The sequence below is a fragment of the Sceloporus occidentalis genome, unplaced genomic scaffold, assembly GCF_023333645.1.
Source record: "Sceloporus occidentalis isolate IW3139 unplaced genomic scaffold, rSceOcc1.0.p SCAF_3, whole genome shotgun sequence".
NCBI classification, from domain to species: domain Eukaryota; kingdom Metazoa; phylum Chordata; class Lepidosauria; order Squamata; family Phrynosomatidae; genus Sceloporus; species Sceloporus occidentalis.
Genome location: NW_028316983.1, coordinates 40310060 through 40333148, shown reverse-complemented (window position 1 = coordinate 40333148; position 23089 = coordinate 40310060). Strand labels below are relative to the sequence as shown.

General features: G+C 41.0%; 1 protein-coding gene across 1 annotated transcript in view; it reads right to left on the bottom strand.

Moving 5' to 3' along the window:
• Positions 1 to 54: 54 nt before the first annotated feature.
• NECAB3 (N-terminal EF-hand calcium binding protein 3) overlaps positions 55 to 23089 on the bottom strand; it is a 147513-nt gene continuing 124478 nt past the window's right edge. The window contains exons 6-13 of the mRNA XM_089514092.1: positions 18044 to 18180; positions 16505 to 16626; positions 13905 to 13984; positions 11501 to 11554; positions 11011 to 11123; positions 9130 to 9210; positions 3712 to 3803; positions 55 to 1961 (exon numbers count right to left, since the gene is read on the bottom strand). Of these exons, the coding sequence (XP_089370218.1) occupies positions 1933 to 1961; positions 3712 to 3803; positions 9130 to 9210; positions 11011 to 11123; positions 11501 to 11554; positions 13905 to 13984; positions 16505 to 16626; positions 18044 to 18180 (708 nt within the window). The 3' untranslated portion in view covers positions 55 to 1932. The remainder of the gene's footprint in view (positions 1962 to 3711; positions 3804 to 9129; positions 9211 to 11010; positions 11124 to 11500; positions 11555 to 13904; positions 13985 to 16504; positions 16627 to 18043; positions 18181 to 23089) is intronic.

The window sequence follows — 23089 nt, the reverse complement described above, 5'->3', positions numbered from 1 at the left end:
GAGACTTTTTTTTTGGCATATGTGCTATACATTTGTGTAGAAGAGTTTTCTATGTACAAACCTTCCAACGTACAAAATACCTTACAATGAGGCTAAGTATGATGAAATCTTAAAAGTCCCCCTTTGCAAACACCCACAGGGAAAAAGAGTACAAGGCAAGGGAATGCTTACCCCTTTCCCCAAGAATTTCTTTCCCTATGAAACTCCCAACGGGAGAAATAGCAGTATCGCGTCAGGTCTACATTTGTGTATGAGTGTAACCAAATGTATACTTGCAGAACTTATAAATGAACCAACACACACTTGCACAGAGAAATTGGCAAGTTTCAGACCTTTGCATTCTGGTTTACAACAGGGGAAAAGCCTCCACAAAAATTTGTATATTAGGGAGAAAGGTGCACAAAACTACAATATACTGGGGAAAGAATGCTTGCAAAAAATACACACGCTAGAAAAAAAGTGTGTATGAAATACGTTTATAAGGCGAAATGCACACAAAAAGGTGGGCTGAAACAATTTTGCCATCAGGGGAATGAGGAAGTCATGAAACTGAAATGCCTAAAATTGTCCCATCCTTGCTCCTCATGACCACACCACTGTCGCTTTTATCTCATGAGAAAGAGGGAGACTTACAGGCCTCCTTTAAGCAAATAGCAGTCTGGAACATTGACAGAAGCAAATCAAATATGCAATGGCCCCGTTTTGCCTCATTACATGTTCTCCATAACTGTGAAGCCCTTGCTAGATCAAAAGTGATGATGTTACTTTTATTATGAGACCTAACCAAGTTAGTTTATGCCAGAGCTTGGAAAAATTAATTTTTAGGACTACAGCTCTCAGAATACAACTGAAATTGCTATTTCCCATGCTGTCCCAGTAATTCTGGAATACTAGTTTACATACACACACACCGGCTCTGGTTTCTGCATGAAACTATAGTTGGGCATTCAGGCTTCTGACCAAAGAATTGAATAGCCCTTGAGATGAGAGGAGTTAGCCATTCCTAGATGAAAACATAGCACCATCCTCATTGTTTCATGTTTTCAGCTATCCTAAAATAAAATCACACCCACATTCTGCTTATTTCTACTTCATATTGATTGTTTTAAAGAGAAAATAAAGTTTTACGTTGTTCAGGATTTCATACAACGTTCAAAGAATGCAAATTTAAACATCAGTTCTCTACATTGGATATAGCATCTAGCATTACAGATATGATAAAACAAAGGCTTAGGAAACTGATCAGACTGCAGACGATATTGTCAAGTCCAGGGATGGGCAATGTGATCCTCTAGATCTTCTTCAGCCTTTGACTATGCTAGCTATGGCTGATGGGAGTTGCAGTCAAAGAGTTCCCATTGGAAGGACCATATTTCTTCATCCCAGTACTCATTATTTGATACAAATCAATGACTGCCTTTAACAGAGATTCACTTTGATTCAAGAAGAATCTAAGCAGATACTGCTACAGCTCTTTATCATGCAAGAAAGTACTTTTTATGGTAACCACAGAGAAGGTTCCCTTGTCAGTATTTATGAGAACTGTGCCAAAGAGCATATAAATTATCCTCTACTTTTGCATTGACATGTTACAAATGACAGTCAACTGACTGTCATATCACCATCCATAATGCTTTCATGATAGTTTGTTCTTTTAGACAACATGCTAGCAAGGATATGCCATTGCTTTGAGTGAAAAATCCTGTTAACAAGGAAGTAGGATGCAGGTGATGTTCAGGCAGGATGGCAGGGTACATTCAAAAGCACTGTCCCATTTCCACAGTTGCAGAAGAAAGGAAGCATTCTACATGAATACAGAGGAAGAAAGCAACACTGAAGGAGAGTGGGATGAGGAAGGACAGCTCTGGAAGGAAAGCTTTCTATGAAAGAGAGTGCTTGATCCATCTACATGCTGGTTGTCTTGAGGGAACATCAGTTATTGTTCATGATCCACCATGAAGCTAAGGAAGCAAATGTAAGATGTTTGCAAAGATCATAAAGTGGATTGCAGTTTACTCTCAGATATGAACCTAGTTAAGAATCCTGCTCTTATCAAGTAGGCCTTGTGATATCATACACTCTGTCCTTACTTGGTAAACTGTACTTCTACTGTTGTATATTAAATGATAGTTTCCTATGACATCCCAATCAGGAAACTGAGGGTTAATAAATCAAAATAGAAAGAGAAATTAAGGAGAAAGTGCTTGGCATAATTTGAAAGCGTAAGCTCAAAACTGTACATTTTTTCCTATGAAAAAGAAGGATTCACAGTATGTATGACAGAAGTATTGCCGCTTTAATTCATACATGTTACTTAGGATATGTGTGTGTTTTCAAGTCACCTGTCAATTTATGGTGACCCCATGAATTTTATAGGGTTTTCTTAGGCAAGGAATACTCAAAGGTAGTTATGCCAGTTTCTTCCTTTGAAATACAGCCTACAGCACCTTATATTTGTTGGCATTCAAGTACTAACCAGAGCTGAACCTGCTTAGCTTCCAAGATCAGACAGGATCTTGTGCCTTTAGGATATTTAGGTCTTTGGATTTGCCAAGAAGTTATTTTTATTTCAACAATTTGATCCAGCTAACCTGTCATTCTATCCTGATGAAACTCAACGCAGCATTTACAACTCTCCCTGGCAACCTGCCATATCTGCTGTTAGTTTGCCATAGTACTTATATACACTGCTAATATAACCTCTAATACTCTATATTTCAGTAGGTTGCTGTGTCATGTACTTTCTGACCAAATCTTGTGCTGTGTCTTCGCATCTTATACATTTCTTATGCCATTCTGGTAATAATAACAATAAAGACATCATATTCCTTATATGCCAATTTGGATTTCTTGTCCTTAAAAGAACAACAACAACAACTCTTTTATGTAATGTGCCACTCCCAACTGCCTGCTAGTTTCAGTTTCTTATCTTAAAGGTAGGTTGTGATTCTATACAACTTAGTTGGTAATAAACCCAACTGAACCCATAAGCATATAAACATACAATAGGCTCATGTTCAGGGGTGGACAACTTGTGACCTTCCAAATACTATTGGTCTATAACTCCCAGCATCCCTCACCATTGTCTATGCTGTTTAGGACTGATCAAAGATATCTAGTGGGTCTGAACTGCATGATCTTGAGCACACTATATAGATATTAGTTTTGAAATTCCCAACAATTACAGCCGAACAAGTACACACTGTGAGTTAATTCAAAGTTGGATAAAACCTTTATTGGGACCATTTAAATGTTATTAAAATGACAAACTTTCACATCCTCCAGAATTCTTTGTTCAGCAAAATGGTACAAAGTGGATTGGGTAAGGAACAATTAGCCTTGACAGACCAGCCATAAAGGCCAGTTTTGGGTGAAGTGGGGGTGTGGCATCAGCACAATGCATGCCCTGACTCTACCCTCATGCTGGTGTGATGCCGTGCACCCAACCACATGGTGGGTGGCATCACAGCACTCCTTTGGCCCTGCATCTAGATGACACAGCACCAAAGGAGTGCCGAAAAGCTGCAGCGCAGTCTGTTCAGCTCCTAAAAGTCCAACAATGCGGCACAGTGTATTGGCTATTAAGTGTGTCTGTAGCTACAAGATGGGGATGGCATGCTCCTGACACAATGTTCTGTGTTGTTAGAAGGATCTTTTAAAAGCAACAAAATGGGTTGAAAAATCCGAAAACTGTATTGTACATTGCCCTACCTGGAAAAAGCATAGTGGTTAAGAGTTCTGGAGAGTCCACTATCTCCATGATGGCATGTTGGAACTTCATACTGTAGTCTGATTGCACATGGCTGTAAAGCAAGGACATGAATGGGAACAGAATACATTTGTACCCTTCTAAGGGCAATAAGTCCTATCAAACCTTCTCCCTATAGCTAATGTCCTAGGACTCTTCCCATCCTAACTCCTGTGTGGTCCACTTTGTTCCTTTTTGTCCACAAACTCTTATGATATGGTTTTATTGACATAACACTAAGCCTTTAAAACCCTGTTCATAAATGTGACTGTGCTTTATTGCTTATTGCAGTTTCCTTCATTCTTTGTCAAAAGATATAAAGGAATCTGTGGCACATTTGAGATGGAGAAAAAGAAATTTCTAGCATAGGGCCCGTTACAAACGGGCCTAAAAGTGTGCGCTCTGCACATGCTAGGGTTAGAAAGGGGCATCCTTTCTGGATGCCTCCAACCCTAGCACGCGCGGAGCGTGCACAAAATGGCAGCGGCCGTTCCACAAGGCCACCGCCATTACAACGTCACAACCGAGCCGCCTCTATACGGGGCGGTGCGGACGTGACATTATCACGCCGCGCCAGGGCGCATAGTACGCCCCTTCCCCGGCTGCAAAAGGAGCTCCGAAGCGGAGCTCCTTTTGCCGTTTGCATCGCTGGGCGCAGCTTTCAGTTGGCTGCGCCCAGCGACGCAGAGGAGAAAGGGACCAAGCGGCCCCTTTCGCCTCCTCCCCGCCGCCGCGGGGTGTCCTTAGAACTTGAAGCCCCAAGGACACCCCTTTCCAGGCTGCGGGGAAGGGGCTTTTTGCCGCTTCCCTGCAGCCTGGAAAGCGGCGGATTGGGGCCTCAGCGGCTGCTGCTCTGGCCACTGAGGCCCCGATCCGTCAGGGAAAGGGGCGGGTACAGGCCGCCGCTTTTCGGCGGTCTGTAACCCGCCATAGTCCTTCATGGAGTCCAGTCCATTTCATTCTAGAGGTATTCTTTGTTGTTGTTTTGTGTCTTCAGGTTGACTTATGGGAAGTCTATCTCAGGGTTTTCTTGGCAATATTTATTCAGATTAGGTTTTCCATTGCTTTCCTCTTAGGCTAAGAGAGCATGATTTGCCCAAGATCATTCACTGAGTTTCTATGGCTGAGCAGAGATTCAAACCTACTTCTCCCAGAGTCCTAGTGAAACACTAAAATCACTACACTATGATCTCTCCCCCATTCCTATTCCATTTTAACCATTAATCTATTCCTTGTCACACAATTTGTTAGTCATTCTCTATTTCCTTTGTAATATACTTTATAAGTGTTTCTTAAGCACTGTCTGCATCTATGGGTGTTTCCTCCCATTCCTGTTGCATGAACTCAGGCATATCCTTTAAAAAATACCTCCGTTCTGAGGGCATGGATGGGCAACGTTTAGAGGTCTGAGTGGTGCAGCTACATATTTCAATTTCTTCAGAAGGTTTGTATCATACTTCAAGACCAAATTAGATATGAATTCAAATGCATCTGCCTGATTTCAAATGTTTTATACAGTCAGCCCTTCTTATACACGGATGTTTTATACATGGATTCAAGCATCCACAGTTTAAAAATGTTCCAAAAAAGTATAAATTTCAAACTTTAAATCTTCATTTTCCATTTTTTATAAGGGACACCGTTTTGCTATGTCATTATATTTAATGGGATTTGAGCATCCCTGGATTTTGTTATACACGGGGGATCTTGGAACCAAACCCCAGGGTATAACATGGGTCCACTGTACTCTCAGTATAAGGGGATCAAACAAGGGAGGGCCAAAGCAATGGAGGAAAGGGGCAAACACTGAGGCTCCAGATCTCTTTATAAGATGGGAGGGCTCAACACTGGCAGGCAGATTATTAATTTTTATTAGGGGCTCAACAGACCAGCAAAAAGCACTGGCCTGTTCACAGGGTGAGGGTTGAGCATCTCCTAGAGTTGCCATCATTACCTTCCACAAAACTAGTACAAAGTGTAGGAAAAATGTAGGGCTTGAAGTAGCAAAAATGTAGGACAAATGTAGGACAAATGGCAGGACGTTCCAAAAAAATGGGGGACAAAAAACATTAATAAAAAACAGTGTAAACGCATGCTTCTCACTCATGCTCAAAATGGAGGACATTTTGACATTCTTCCTGGACAGAAGTTTGAGATGTAGCTTTGTGTGTTGGACTAGGACTCTGGAGACCAGGGTTTGCTTCCCTGTATTGGGTGACCTCAAGCAAGTAACACTCTCTCAGCCTCCTCAGCAGAAAGCCATGGCAAACCTCTTCTGAACAAATATTGCCAAGCAAACCCCAGGATAGGTTTGATTTAAGGTCTCCATAAGGTGCAAAACAACTTGAAGGTACACAACAACAAAGAATAACTGAGTACTGTACCTTTAAATGCAGTGGAGGGTCCAGCATGGTGTAATGGCCTAGGACAATGGGAGACCAGGTTGAAATCCCAGCTTGGCCATACAAACCTGCTGGGTGACTTTGGGCAGCAAGTCACACTCTCTCAGCCTCTCAGGGGAAAGTAAAGGCAAAGAAGAAGCTTGCCAAGGAAATTCTGCAGGGTCACCATAAGTCAGAAAGGAGCAGAAGGCACACCAGAACAACAAGAACAACAAGAACAACAACAGAGGAGGAAGGGGGAGGAGAAAAATGAAGGAGAAGGAGAAAGGAGAAAAGGAGGAGAAAGAAGAAGAAGAATAGGAAAAAGAAGATAAAAGAAGAAGAGGAGGAGGAGGAAGATGTGAAGAAGAGGAAGAGGGGAAGAAAAAGAAGAAGAGGAGGAGAAATAAGAAGGGCCCAGCCAGCCAGCAAAGGCACCACGCAGCTCCTCTGCCTCTGAAGAAGGGTGTGCCAGCCAGTTGGGCCCTAAAGAGAGAGGCTGCGGTGGCAAGGCCTTCTCCAGAGGCGAAGGACGCACTGCGCGGCTCCTCTGCCTCTGGAGAAGGTCTTACCGCAGCAGCCTCTCTCCTTGGGGCTCAGCCAGCCAGCGGTGAGAAGCCTTTGCAGGCCAGCTGGGCCCCAAAGAGAGAGGCCATGGTGGCAAGGCCTTCTCCAGTGGCAGAGGATGCACTGCGTGTAGGCTTGCCATATCCCGCCTGGGGGCGGGACTTTCCCAGTTTGGGGCGGGTCCGCACGGTCCCGCCCTGGTTTGCCCCCGCCCCCGGGCAGGATGTGGCAAGCTGAGGGAGGCTTTCCCGCGCCGCTTGGGCCTCCGCTCCCCGCCGCAATCGCGGCGAGGCCGGAGGCCCAGGCGGCAACTGAAAGCCTCCTTAAGGCGGAGGCTTTCCCGCGCCGCTTGGGCCTCCGCTCCCCGCTGCGATCGTGGCGAGGCCGGGGGCCCAGGCGGCGACTGAAAGCCTCCTTAAGGCGGAGGCTTTCCTGCGCCACTTGGGCCTCCGCTCCCCGCCGCAATCGCGGCGAGGCCGGAGGCCCAAGCGGGGAGGGAATCCTTCACTCAGGGAGGCTTTCCCTCCCCGCCTGGGCCCTGGGCCTCGCTGCGATTGCGGTAGGGGCGGAGCCCAAGCGGCGAGGGAAAATGTAGGACAAAAATTTCAAATGTAGGACACATGTTTGTGTGTCCTACATTTGAAATTTTTGTCCTACATTTTTCCCGGTTTCGAGGTCCGGAGGTATGGCAACCCTAACTGCGTGGCACGCCCTCCACCTCTGGAGAAGGCCTTGCGCCGTGGCATCTCTCCTCAGGGCCCAGCTAGCTGTCAAGGCCTTTTCCGAGGCAGAGGAGCCACACAGTGCCTCCTCCGCCTCTGGAAAAGGCCTTGCTGCCGTGGTCTCTCTCTTTCGGGCCCAGCCAGCCTGCAAAGCCTTCTCTCTGCCAGCTGGCTGAGCCCCGAGGAGAGAGGCTGCCACAGTAAGGCCTTCTCTAGAGGCAGAGGAGCCATGAGGGGCCTCAGCCAGTTGGGCCCCAAGAAGGGAGGTCCCCACAGCAAAGCCTCTCCTCCACTACTGCCTGCCATGCGGCACGGAGCCTCAGGCAGTTGGCTGGCCTGTGCATGGCTCCGCCACCACTGGAGGAGAGGCCTTGCCAGGGAGGTCCTGCTCCTTGGGGCCCAGTTGGCTGGCTAAGGCCCCACCCTGCATGGCAGGTGGTGATGGAGGCCCCGCCCTGAGCTCCATCCAAGTCCAGCTAGGCCTAGTGAGGCAACTAGGCCTTGCATGCTGCCACTGCCGCATGATTGAGGTGGCAGCAGCGGAGATGGGAGCCAGGCCGGGACATTCAAAACTGCCAAAAACCATGAATGTCTCAGCAGAATCCGGGATATGGCAAGCCTAGCATCCCCACACTCCAAGCCCTCACTGCACCGTCTGTGCACCATTTTGGTGTATACCCATCCACACGGGGTGCGCCATGGTGACACACAGGTGGCACAGCCCCCAAATGGTGCAGCATGGAAGGGGACACTGTGGCGCTTATGTCGCCCCTTCCAGGAAGCTGCTTGGGGTGGCTTCTTTTGCTCCCAGAGGGAGCAGATCGGTGCCACTGCATTAGGCTGCTATGGCACCGATCCGGCCAGTACAGGGGCGGCTGCCACCCATCTGTATAGGCCCAGACTTGCTGATACTTAGACTTGAGCAATATCATTCACTAACTGATAAATGCACAGGGAAAGAGGAGGACTGCCACCCTCAAATACCAAGAATAAAAGTGAACTAGTAAGATAGTCAAATATCTATACTATCCAGTAGTAGAATCCTCATAGCCATAAACATTCTCAGCAATAATGTGAACATGGGCATAGATACCAACAGAGATCCAAAATACAGGGATCCCTTTTTCATCTGGAGCTTTAATTATGTGAGAGAATTAAGTATTGGTTGAAAATCTTGAGTTGCCCTCACACTTTCCCCAGGTTTTCTTGGATAGTTTGGCAGTGAGACAGAAGTTGAGTAAATGACCTTAGAGATTTTGCCTTGTGATTTTGATAAGCACTCTCTCTTTATACTTTAAAAGGAAATGCCCTAGATACATTTGAAGTATTTGATGATACTGGGAAATGGGTGAGCAATGGCACCGTAAAAATAATTGGATCCCTGCCATTTTAATAAATAATAATAAAATTTTTATTTGTATTCCACCTCTCTATCAAAGATAATCAAGGCAGCTTATATATTAAAACTCCACAGAAAATCCCAATACCTCCTTTCCATCCCTCCCCTCGGGTAGGACTGAGAAAGATTTCTGTTTAAAACCATAGATAGCTGCTGTAAGTCAGTGTAAAGAAACACTGAACCAGATGGATCAATGCTACAGTTCAGTGTTAGGCAATTTCACATATATACATTCACCAAAACTGAATGAGCTTTGAGTTGCATTATTCAGCCATCAAAAGAAAATCCCACAAACAGTAAGGAATCACCAACCTTCCCCATGAAGCCACGTCTTGCCAGAACTCATACAAGATGAAGCATGTGTCGCTCAACATCATTTTGTGAGCAGATACACTACAGGAAAAGAAGACAAGCCATGTAGAAAACTGTTGTCACTGTGTGCCAGGCAATGCATAGTAGATATAAAATGAGACTTTGAGACTGACACTGAACCTGACTCTGATACTATAATTATTTATATATGGTGAGTCATGGATGGATTCTTATTATTGTTTGCACAGAAAAAATGATGTCCTCAAGTCAATGTAAAAGAACACCCAGTTCTTTTTAAAGGAGCATTTTGGCTTTTCATGATGGCCACATTAGTTATGTTGTCTTTGTGGTGCAGAATAATGAACACCCAAGCTTTTATCTTCCTCTTTGAACTTCTACATCTCCTTGATTCCAATGAAATCACTGAACATGCCAATATTCTTCATTGAAAGGAATCAATATTAGTGTCAGACCTTATTTCAGAGGGCCCAGTTATACAACCATTTCAGGAGTGAAGTAAGTGTTATGAGAAACTAGTCCTGAAAACTGTAGCTTTGGTCTCTTTCTCACTGCATAGTTAAACATAGTTGATACCAGTTTAATTGTCATGGCTCTATCCCATGGAATCCTGGAATTTGTGATTTTGCATTCTCTAACCAAACTACAAATTCCAGATATAGCTATGGCAATTAAAGTGGAGTCAAAGTGCTATAATTGTATAGTGTGAAAGAGAAACTTATACCAACTTTTGTCAGTCACCCAAACACCCACTAATGTAATGTGATTCAGATTTTTCTGGTCTCCAATCCATTTCAGCCTTTCCAGAATAGCCAATGATGCGAGATGATGGGAGTTGCAGTACAGCCATGTATGGTACACTACACATCTGTCATCTCTGTTCCAGTGTTTAGGTACCCACACATGTTGTTTCCACCACCCAATGAATTTGAGTGCTGGCAGGGAAACACATCATGGGACAATGTCAGTGCACAGCAAAATATGCCCCAATGCTATGGCAAAAGGTGTGATGCAGAGAGTACTCTGCTTATTTGCTGCTCTCTGTGCCAACTCCATCTTGAATAATACACTGGTCCCTAAGGCTATTGGGATTTTCAGGCAGCCATGCAGATTCCCAGGTATGATACCAAGGGCAACTTAATGCTTAAACAATTCTAGAACCATGTAATTTAAATAACTTGTATCATAAATAATTGTCAATGCATCTTGCTTTGCATTTTCACTGGACTTAAACCTGTTCCAGTAAACAATAAAGGGGTTCCAGAAATGGCAATTTAATTCTCAGTTCATTCCAAAGCATTGTTTATAAAGTATACATTAATGCATTAACATATCTGCTGAATCTTTATTTCCTATTGTTCTTGTAGAAGGAAGAGATTTTGTTTCTTCCAACAGTTAGCAACTGAAATCCAGGCATTTATTAATATATTTCCATTGTACCAATTGCTTATTAGTAAATTTGGAGGGGGTTGTGTGTGTATCAGTAGGGATGGGGACAGGAATCCAGACTGATGACCATGTGAGTGCACATTTATATACAGGACATCTCTTTCTGTGTTTCTGTTTGTTTTGCTATCTGTACAAGAAGTAATAATTCTCTTTAACAAGTGTCTCACTTGTCACATTTATCTGTTTTATGAAGCTGTTAGGTGGACAGTTTAGTTCATGGATGTTTGTCAGACATAAAACATGAAACAGCACTGTATATACTCAAGGTTCTATAAATAATACCTCCCTGGCAGTTGGCAGAGTGCGTCAGGTTCATTCTCTGAAGACAGAGAGTTCAGCCCAAGCTACAAGAACTGTTTTTAAAGATGTTTCTTATCCTAGCAACCTATAAAAATCAAACTCTGGAAGACTTACTGTAGGCAGCTGCTCTGTCCAGATGTGATTTCCGTGTAGGATTGGAGTGCCTGGCAGAATGCCTCTAATCCACTTTCTCCCACTGAGATTTGTCTCTGTGCCACCAAGATGTGCTGCAGGAAGTAAAAGATATGGCAGAGGGTAGGTGGGGAGATCCAGTTCTAACATGCTGCATTCAAGAATACCAAATGTCCCTGATGGAAGTCCTTCATAGCCAAGAATTGCACTCAGTTGTAAAAGAACGGGTTCTGTAACATTTATTATTCCAGATTTGGTCATCTTTGTATGCCAGAAGCAAACACGGTAACCATGAGAATGAGAGTTCAGGGAGAATTGCTTACTGTTACAGGAAATTCACTACACACCACCAAAGCATTTCTCTTCTTAGGTGCTCCCTTTTTTACATGCACTGACTTGTGTTATCAATTGGTAATAATTATATCAAGTATTAATAACGGCAATAATAACGCAGAAGTGGTGAAAAACTTACAGAATCCCTTCCTTTGCAGACCATGTTGTCTTTCAGAGGTTCCAGCCTTGGATTCTGAAGAGGCAGAAATTCAGAATTATTGCAAAAGATGATAATTTAAAATGAGTAGATGAAATATATTAAGTACACTATGAGCATCTTTTTCACTGGATATACACACAGTCACTATAAATTAAGATCAGAATGTCATGAAAGTATGCCAGGGCAGAAACTCTGCATGTTTACCTGGTATTATAAAACAAAGAGCAGAACAGGTTTGGAACCAGAACAGATTAGAAAAACCATTCCTGTGGAGGTACAGCTCATCTGAATATGAATATTTTCCAGAGGATATATACCAGATGTCCAGAGACAAACCAGTGTCAGTTTTAGCAGTGAATCGCCTGATCTCTCTGATAATGAATTGGGGTGAGTTGTAATACATATGATCACTATTTGACAATGTTAACATTAAGTGGCATCTTGTGTGTGAGAAACAGCCAAAAGACACCATGTACCACCAAAAGAGGTTTCATATTTCTTTAGTCACTTCTGACATAACTATTTTCATCTGAGGCAGTTGACATATCCAACAGCAAGTGACATTGTATGTCTGTATATCAGCTTTGTTTTGTGCTGCCGAATGAAGGAATGGAAGCTTCTCCTTTTGCAGGAGGGAGACACGGTAGGAAGGCAGATAAAGGAGAAACCTTAGACCTTAGTGCAACAAGCAGGGCTGAGCAACCTGTGGCCCATGTGTCATCTTCAGCCAAATTTAAATGAGGCTTTGGCCTAATTAGAAAACCCATGTGCACATGCTAACTAAGAAAATGAGAAAATATTGTATTTTTTTTGACGCACCAGCATTCTTTGGCAGAGAAGGCTAAAGACCTTGTAAAACTACATATCCCAGGATTCCACAAATGGAGCTACAGCACTCATAGTGGTGCAAAACTGCATTTCTAGGGTGTAGATACACTCTATATCAGTGAAATGCTGAGTCTATTTTGGGTTTTAACTTTGTAAGCTAGAGCTATCCAAGGTGCTGAATTCCATCTTCAAAATACCTATATAAATTAAAAATAGGTTTTTGTGGGTTTTTTGGGCTATGTGGCCATGTTCTAGAAGAGTTTACTCCTGGCATTTTGCCAGCATCTATGGCTGAGATCTTCAGAGAATGCATTCTCTGAAGATGCCAGCCACAGATGCTGGTGAAATGTCAGAAATAAACTCTTCTAGAACATGGCCACATAGACTGAAAAACCCACAAAAGACCATGGATGCTGGCCATGAAAGTCTTCGACTTCAAATTCAAAATAATGTGTAAGTTATAAGTAAATCTACAGCGCTATATGAATAAACTTTAACAACAACAACAACAATAACAACAACACAGGTACCACAAGCAGTTCTTCACTTCAAAGCTCTCACCACCTCTTCACTTTAGGAACATCTTGGAAAAAGGACAGAACACTGCCACTTTATTTTGAAACACATAGTGCAACAGATTGAAATTACTGTGGCTCCTACATGCTGTTTACATACATCCAGATATGCACATATGCAGAGAATGAGGTGGGAGGGGGGACAAAGAGTCATGTAGCTTTTGTGAAACTATTTGTATTGAGAATGTTCAGATGTGTCAATGGTTAACTAAAGTTTAAAATGGTTCCTGTTGAAGGCCAGGAAGTCTAGGCCTGGAAGAACAAGTGTTCAAGGACGAACAAGGTAGACAAAATATAAGCATAATATGTTGTTGTTATACTCTTGTGTTGCATGGTGACTTCATGGAAAAGAGGTGTGTCCACTTGGTGGGAAAGTTGATCTTTTGAGAGAACAAAGACTGATGTCATGTTCAGGTTTTTTTTCTTCTAGCATGGACACTGAAAGAGAAGTATGTATAGTAGCCTGCTGTGAATGTGTAAATAGCAACTAAGTCAATAAACCCTCATTTGAGTAAACATCTGTGTTGAAGTTACTTTGTTCCTGAGTTCCAGAGAAGACTGCATCTGTTCCAGTTCGTACCACTTCAGAACCACCAGGCAAGAGACATCACCCATAACAAAGAGTTTTTCTAACAAGGGTGAGCCTAACTGCAAGAGTTTACATTCAAAGGTCTAAATCTTGTTAAAGTCTGACTAGAGCAGACCCACTGAATCAGTGGGATTTATTTATTTGTTGATTCACCATTCAACAATTGATTGAATGGGTCCACTCTAGTTGGGGCTAACCTACAATGGACCAGAGAGTCCCTGAATTGAAATATGGAGGAATTGGGTTGATCACTAGAAAGACATAACTGGAAAAAAAATAGGGCTCATGCTGATGTAAACTAAGTTGGATTTCTGCCCAATTCAAAACAACTGACCAGCAATCAATGTCTTAGAGAAATTATGTGTACTAGTAGTTTCATTTGCTGACCCACCTTACATTCCAGTTTGTCAATAAGTTGCTGTAGCTGGTCAACCTGAGAAGTCCAGTGGTTATTGGTGTTCACACAAACGCCTGGGTGCAATGCAAACAGAACAAAGTCTGAGGTGAAATCATAGGAAGGCAACATTTGGCAGCAGTTTGATGGACAGGGAGGATTTCAGATGGATTAAAAGTGAAACAGGCAGGATGGCAAACCTTCACTCTTCCCTTTTATCAAAAAACCAGGCAGATTTAGTTTATTATTATTATTATTATTATTATTATTATTATTCCACTACCCATCAGACCAAAACTCCCTACTCGTCAAGCAAGGCAATGAATGTTCCATTCTTCCTCTGTCTCCACATGACGTTTTTCCTTGCATCTTCAAATATTTCATAAATAATTTGCTCTGTGCTGCAAGTTAGGCAGGAGCTATATCTTGAAATGAGCCATGACCACTTCTGATACTGTATTATCATTTATGGGCATACTTCCATATGCCACTTCTGCAATGAAAACTCTAAAGTGGGAGAGCCTTAACCTGTGGTCTGTACATAAATCAGAAATACTTTTTCAAGCTCTTTAGAAGAAAGCTGTTATAATGCTACTTGAGAGCCTAAATAAACATAATGGGAAACAAGTGATTGTCACAGACCAATAGCTGCACCATGTACCTCCAAGATAACAGATGTCCATGGAGTGACATCATCAAATTCACCATTTCTCCATCCCTGAAATGTAAGTGCCAATATATTGAAACTGAAAGGAGGGAAATGATAAAAGTGATTATCTGTCTTGGCAGTACAACCCCATAGTTGAAAATGCTGGTGAATGCTAGGTCAGTAAACAGAAAGTCAGCTGCCATTCAGGATTTGGTCCTGGATGAGCATGCCAACCTGGTGTGTATCACAGATACCTAGTTGAATGAAGTTGGGAGGGTTACCCTCTCTCATTTTTGTCCACCAGATTCAGCAACAGATGAGACCTGGGAGCAGGGAAGTGAAGTTGTACTAGTCTATCAAAATTCCATCCCCTTGACCAAGTGCCCTAAACAGGTTTCTGGGTTTGAGTGTGTTTACCTGAAAATGGGTGGCCAGGACAGATTAGGAATTCTATTGGTGAATTGTCTACCCTGCTGCTGAACTGAGCTAGCCAGAGTGATCTCAGGGTTGGGGTTTGAATCCTCCTGGCTTGTCCTGCTAGGAAATTTCAACATCCATGCTGAAGCTTTCCTTTCAGGAATGACTTAAGACTTCATGTCTGCAATGGCAACCATGAGTCTGTCCCAAGTGGTATCTAGGCCTACTTATGCTCCTGGGCACACTCTGGATCTTGTTTTCTGTAGTAGGGAAAGCAAATGAATGTGATCTGGGAGTGGAGGAAGTGTCCCTAGTTCTGTCATGGACAGATCACCATGTGGAAGGGCTTAGACTTGCTGGGACTCAGAACTTCTGCAAGGAATGGGAAACTCATTAAGAATGATCTAGATGGATTTCTGATGGCTTGTGAAGAGTTTCCTGCTGCCTTGATATCCTGTCAACCCCTGGCCAGCCTCTGGAAAGGTGAAATGGCTAGGGTGGTGGACACCACCACCATAATAACAACAACAATACTAAAATATAAAATTCTTTTCCTTAACATTATTAGAAAGTTGTGAGTTGGAGGCCACTCTCTCACTTTTAACATTTTTTGAGAAAGAAACCCACTGTCTCCTAATGAAGACATTGAACTTGTTGGAATATTATACCTAATAATTTGCTTACCTCAACTTCAAATGGTGATTTGTATGAATGAACCCTCATAGATTAAATTGAAGTAAGGCAAGGCAAGGCTTCAAACTGTGCAAGGCAAAGCTTTTCTTCATAAATCCATAATAGGACATCCAAGTTTTGAGTAATTGAGTGATTAGCAATTAAGTGATACTTATGGCTCTGTGAAGCAGTCCATGGTTAACTGCGATGAAAGAATGTGTACAAGATTTCTTGTTAACACATTCCTCTATCTAAGGTCCAAAACACACTGCAGAAATAATCGAGTTTGAGACTGCCCTGGTTCAATGCTAGGGAATTCTGGGAACTGTAGTTTTGGGAGACATTTAGCCTTCTCTGTCAGAGAGCTCTAATGCTACAATAAATTACAATCCCCAGGATTCCCTAGCAACTGAGCCAGGGCAGTTAAAGTGGTCTTACAGAATCTAGCCCAGGGGTAGGCAACCTTTTTGAGCTGGGGGCCGGGTTGCTGTCCCTCAGACAACTGGGGGGGCCGAAGCAAAAAAATAAATAATTAAATAATTTATTTTAAAAAATAAATATATAAATAAACCAGGACAAATGTAGGACAAAATTTTCAAATGGAAGACACTTTTTTTAAAAAAACGGAGGACACGTGAAAAATTTTGCTGATTTTTTTAAAAAATATTAATATAAATGCATGTTTCTGAGGCTTCTATAGACAATTGCCCCCCAAAGGCCCCGGCGGCAATCGGCGGCAAGACTGGGCTGGGGCTGGTCCCAAGGCCTCGCCGGACTGCATCCGGCCCGCGGGCCGCAGGTTGCCTACCCCTGATTCTAGCCATACTAATACAAATGCTAATATGGAAGCTGTTCATACCTGTGGTCAGCATCCCTGAATAAGGATCTGTAGGAGACAAGCAGATGTTCTTCTGAACTTTACGGCCACATCTTTTTAGAGTGCGTGGTCCAACAAGCGCTTGTGGTTTTTTTACATCCTTCCTAATGAGCAAAGAATAGACACAATACATTCCTAGAGATCATTCTTGGTATGTCAATATATCAAAGTAAACTATACATTTAGCACATTTTTAGAAGATGTGCCCCTGAAGTGGTGAAATATTATTGTTTATCACAGAACATGGTTTTCCTCACCTGTGTATGTTGCATTTAGCATGTTTTGTATTGTGACTGACCACTGGAAAGTAAAAATTGTGTTAATTTTGAAGACTGATTGCATTCAGACCTCCATATCTGCAGATTTTTTATTCATAGATTCCACCATCCACAGCTTGAAAATATTCCAAAAAACATAAATTCCAAAAAGCAAACCACTTTTTTTTACTATGCCATTGTATTTACTGAGACTTGAGCATCCATGGAATTTAGTATCCGTGTGTGTATGTGTGTGTGTGTGTGTGTGTTAGAACCAAAACCTAGCAGATACCAAGGGCCCATTGTATCTCTGAGGAAATCCCATGGTGGAAGGAAAAATGGGTTAGTTGCAGGGAATCAGCATTCCCCTTAACATCTCATTTGCTCTTATGTGATCTTATGCATGCAAGTCTCCTAATTTTCCAGATGAGGAAGACAAGAGTTTTGGGGGGGGAAAGACACACCCTAAACATCACTGTTATCTAAATGTTCATTCTGTGTAATTAATGTAATGTAAATTACATTATATGCAATTTAGGAGTAATGGATAATGTCACCTAGTGGTAGATCTCTAGTAAGATTAGATCTAACAACCACACATTGGCAACTCCTAACATCAGTGGGTTCTTTCCTCCTGACCAGAATTATTACTATGTATGTAACACTATGTAATAGCATATCTGCATGGCAATTGCTACAGTTCCCATTACTATTTTGTAGAATATAGCTGGAAATTAAATAATTTCTCCCAGAAATAGTGTCTCCCAACTTCTGGGGAAATGCCTATATAAAAACTCAATGCAGAATTCAGACTACATGGCTTACTTATCTTTAGTTGTGTCGCTGTGTGCCTTCAAGTCATTTCTAAATTATGGCAATCCTATCACTGAGTTTTCTTGGCAAGACTGGTTCAGAGGAGGTTTGTCATTGCCTTCCTCTTTGAGCGTGTGACTTGACCAAGTGGGGTTCCAGGGATGAGAAGGGATTAAAACCCTGGTCTCTTGTAGTCCTCCTTCAACATCCAAACTATTACATCACACTAGCTCATGTATCTTTAGGGTCAGCCTTATTTTTAGGTTTGTTCAATATCCTGCCTTGCTTCCAGGTCTTTCAATGGATGAAATTACGGCTTTTTACCCAATGAAAAAGTAGTTCAAGTAAGAAGCATTTTAAATTATATAAATTAAAATATAAATCCCCCGAAGATGCCAGGGTGCAGGCAGTCTCATATGAGGAGATACAGTCTATCAGATAGCTTTTGTACCTTTCTTGGCCAGCTTGTTCTTCAATGGTGTCTGCAGCCCACTCCAGTGAGACCTGCAGGGATTGTAACTGGTTCATTGTCTCCCGCAATAGGAAGCGAGTCACAAACTGTTCCATTTTGGAGGAGTTCTCATACACCTGGATAGATAAAGACACAAGGGACAGCTGAATACTAATCGACTTCTACAATCACTGTGGTTCAATACCCAAATTAAAAAAATCTTCCAGAATCCCAGATCTCTTCTACAAGACTTTAGAGCTATAGACAAGACTTAAGTAACCACTGTAATTTTTCCATCCATTGTGCCTTGCAGGGGAGCTTCAGCTGCACTCTGACTTCTTTTTATTCAAGAAATCTCAGATAGCATATAAATTATAAATGGAACTGTCAATATCATCAGTAAATATGAGAAACAACACACAGAAATAAGGATAAAACACTGAGCTTCTTCCATAAATGAACAACAGAAGATTTCCACTGTTGTGTTTATGAGGCATACTGACTATAGCTTTCTGAAAAGACTCTGGAGTGTGCCTGTCAAAAAGTGAAATGTTTGGCCTGATATCACTGAGAAAATATTAGGGAGCCTGAAATGAGCTCTTGGGAGGCTTGATTTACAGTTTCATCTCCCTGATCCAGAGAAACTGGAACAAACAAATACTTCATTGGTTGCGACTCAAAAAACCACCCCCACCACCGCATCAATTTCACAATTGGTGGTGGTAAGGAATTGAGATCTCCCCTCTGCCCCCAAGATATAGCTACTGGTGGTGGAAGGTGGGAGTGGGGTGGGGAATAAGGGCATTGCCCCCAAATAGGAATTCTGCCCTCTCAATGAAATTTTCCTTCAGTCCCCAAATTTCTAGCACTGCAGTAACTGAAAAATTCAGTCAACCATTTAGAGTTCAAACATTCAAAGAAAAGGGGCACGCAAAGTTATCAAGGAAATGAAAACAGTGCAATGTTAGAAATCTGGATAATGAAGAAAAATTTCATTAAGGATCTTAATTCTTATTAGGAATCAAAATTTGGCTCCCCCCCCCCCCCCGCTGCTGCCACTTCAGATGAAGGGTTATATACATGAAAACCTATATAAAGCTTGACTTTAGAGTTAGACCTAAGGGGAGAATGCATCATAAAAGGTCTGAAAGATTTTGAATTACCTACAATCACTGTACCTCGATAAACAGTCTCATGGAAGCAGAGTAAATGTTTTCTTCTCTTATCTATTCTTTCCAAAGCTCAGGAATTTTCTTTAGAACAATAGTCCCTTGTTTTGCTTTTTTTCTAGGGTCCCACATTTATTAATTAATTAAATATTTTTCATGTTGCATTAAAAACACCCAGTGTAGCTAATAATACATACTTATTAAAATTACCAGTCTACACAGCACTACAATATAGTAAACTGATATTTTAAAACTGTTCTAAAATTACAAATAACAGTGTTTTTTTTTAAAAAAAATGGCAGTCAGTTTAATTGAAAATATAATTTCATTAAAACACAGGTGAGACACACAGAGTAACCAGCACAGAGTAAATCAGTTCAGTAGGCTACACACTAGTCTAATGAAACTTTTTTCCCATTACAGGTAGAAGGTGATCAAGGAGGAGGCTACCCAAGACTTCTTTGGTAGGAAATTCAGAAGTTTGTAATCAGTATCTGAACAGTCTAATAACTGAAATGTCTCTCCTGTGCCTATGGCAGGTGACATAGACTGATGTACAAACAGAGAGATACACACATTCCTTTCTTGAAAGCACCATCATTGGGATATTTATCCATAGTGAAGAAATGGGATTATACCACACAGCAAATATAAGATATTTATCCCACCACCAGAGAGAAATCACAGCTTTTGAAGCTTGACTCTTTCACTTCATTCATTACATACAAACAAAACCTTTCTCTGCCTTGTTGGCCCTGGGAATGCTCCAACTGTGGCAGTTTTATTTCAGTGTTATGAATTCAGTACTCTCCAACACTATTGCATTTGCTTGAACTATTTTTCAAGAATTGTACCTAGAGTGTTTGGATGTGATACTATGCGTATGAGATGGTCTTGTCTATGTGTGTGAGTGCGTAAATATTACATCTAAAGGCCTGCCCGACTTTTTCCAAATGTTGAAGCCGCTTCCAAGCTTTGGGCAAAGGCAGGTGATGTAAAGAACCCTCCTCCAAGAAAAAAAGTCTACTTTAAATTTTGTGAATATACTTCAAATGCAGACTAAACAAAAAATAAAACAAATAAGCAGGTACAAATATAGTCAAAATTATAATTCCAAATCAAGTAATATTTGAGCAAATATTCTCATACAAAACCAGTTGAGGAGCCTGTAATCAATAGATTCTGTATTTGGAAAGGCTCTTATATGAGGGTAATGTGACTCTTTACATTCTGTAAAGTGTCTTCACACATACATACATTTGAAAAAAAATCAATACAATTATTAATTACTTCATTTATTTTAAAAAATATTTGCCGGTGCAATTAAGTTCCAGTTGTGTTTTTTTTAAAGTCACTAGGCTTTATTTGGGAAAAGAAATTAATAGATCAAAAGTCCTTTGTCTACTGATGTAGATAAAAGACACAGTTAGTCTCAAAGGTTCTACAAGATCTCTTTGCATACTGATATTCCAGACTAACACAGCTATGTCTTTGTTCTTCTTTATCTACTGAATTATGCTTCAAACAAAGAACCTTTGCTTTTGCACACAATGGAACAAAAGGGAATTCTCTATGAGCCATGAAATCTAGGCTCAGGCAATAAAGCAGTACTATACACTCTCTCCTCTGTTTTTCTGCATACTGAGTCAGTGATGGAGAATATCATTCATCTAGATCAATTACTACTGTAAGTTCAAACCTATTAAGTTTGACCTGATTACATAATTGTGAATTAAGTTACTTAGTATAAAAGTTTCTGACTTTTTTTAAAAAAATGCATCTTTAAGTCTAGCTGGGTGTAAGAGGAGTGCAATCCTTGTGCTATAGGAACAGAAGTTATGGGTGATGGAGACACGATTTTAAACTGAGCAGTGCAGGTTGAAATCCCTTTTCATTCCTTATCTCTTCCCCCTCCCTCCACTAGTGGCCCAAAGAATATAATTTGAAAAGTGGTTAAAAAAAATGGGTTAGTCAAGTATTGAAGAACTCAGATGAGGAGAATATATTGTGTGAGAATCTGTGCAGGAAACTTGTTTTTTACACAGGAAATGCTGTTTTCTGCACACAAAAATCCATGTGTGTGTGTATTTTCACATAATACTGGGAATAGTCTTTGAAAACTTTGCAGTTTTCAAAACCTTTCTTGCAGTGATGCGAAAAATGATAAAATGATTTATTTTTTCCTGTGAGAATACAATTTATGAAGATTTAATCTCCAGTACCCCCAACATCACACGGCACATAGTCATCACCACTTTTGTTCCAGAAACAAATTTGCCAAAGGATGAGAATGAGATTTGTTGGATTCATATTTCCTTACGGAAATAGTCTTTTTGCACCTGTTGTGACATGTCTCTGAAATCTATACATTTACAAGGCTTGCAAGGCATTTCAGAGGAAAAATATCCCCGTCCCACTAAATCCAAAGATTTCCAAAATATGCACAATGAAAAATAAATACATTTTTAAATGCACACTAGCATGCTTTAGGCAATGCAAAACACATGCACACACCAGAAACAATCCTATGCTAAACTGCCCACTGAAAAATATATTAAATAAATTCAAAAATACACATGTGGATAGGGGAAATACTACACAATATGAAAATGAAACAGACGTATGGTGGGTAATTGAGAAATACAAGGAGAATGAGACAGACAAATGTTAACACCCCCAGCATCTGAAACATTACTTTTCAACTTACAGGGTCTTGGATACTAAGTGAAAGAAAAAAGCATGGTAGAATTTATTTGGGATATTTGTTCAGTTAGCAACTCCCTTCTTCCTCATGACATCCCCCCCCCCCCCCCTTTATTCACCCTACACTTTGGCAAAATTTTGGTGATCATATCTTGGTTCAGTACTATGAAATATGAGAAAATCATTTGACCTGAACTCACAGCCCCTCTTCCTTCCCTTCAACCAAATGAAGAAGCCTCTAACCATAGTTTTCTGTTTCACCCAAACAAGGGAACTAGCTTACCAGCTTCAGAACAAGCCAAATTCTCAGTTTAAATGAAACAGAAAATTCTGGATAATAAGTGATACAATTGATTGATTGATTGCATTACAAAGGGAGAAATGCATGGGTAAAAGGATTTGCTATATCATGGTATTCATATTAGGAGAAAGATAAGATATTAGTTCATTCATCTCTCCATCCAAGATATGATTGAACGTTATCTATATATCTTCTCATATATAACACTCTGTCTTGTCTGTGTTCTGCAAGCTAAGGTTTATAGATGTGGCTTGTTGGAGAGGAAACAAAACAACATGTTAGGTCTGGATGTGATAAGAATCAAACCAGAGGTGGAAGATGTGTGGTTGTTTGGCTATTCCCGTATGTAGTGGGTGATGCCCAAAAGCGTGTTCCTCATAAACAGCATATTCATATCACTGAAAGACATGAAAAGCTATCTCTCACTGTTAGAAGGAAAGGCCATATGGGCACTTACAGGAAGAGATCAGAACCAAAAACAGAATCCCAGAAGAAACAATTATGCCCTTGAAGTGATAAAGAAAAATGAAATTTGCCATTAATTAAAACTGTCCCCTTTCTAATCTTTAGTTAGTTCATCTTCATATTAAAGCTTACAGTTCTAATTAAAGAACCTATATTTACAGATTCTTTCACTAGTTTTATTACTTCAGTGACTCATTTATGCAGTGAAGATTATAATGAACTAATGAATTAATGAATTATCTGAAAAATTTCTATCCATAAGGTTTGATTATATAATGAAACTTTATATTACTCATTTTTATGCATTGACATATAGTGACTCCTTTAAAATGAGATATAATGCAAACCATAATTTCTGATTAAACAAAAGCAACACTACAATTATTTTATTTCACTTTTTAAATTAAT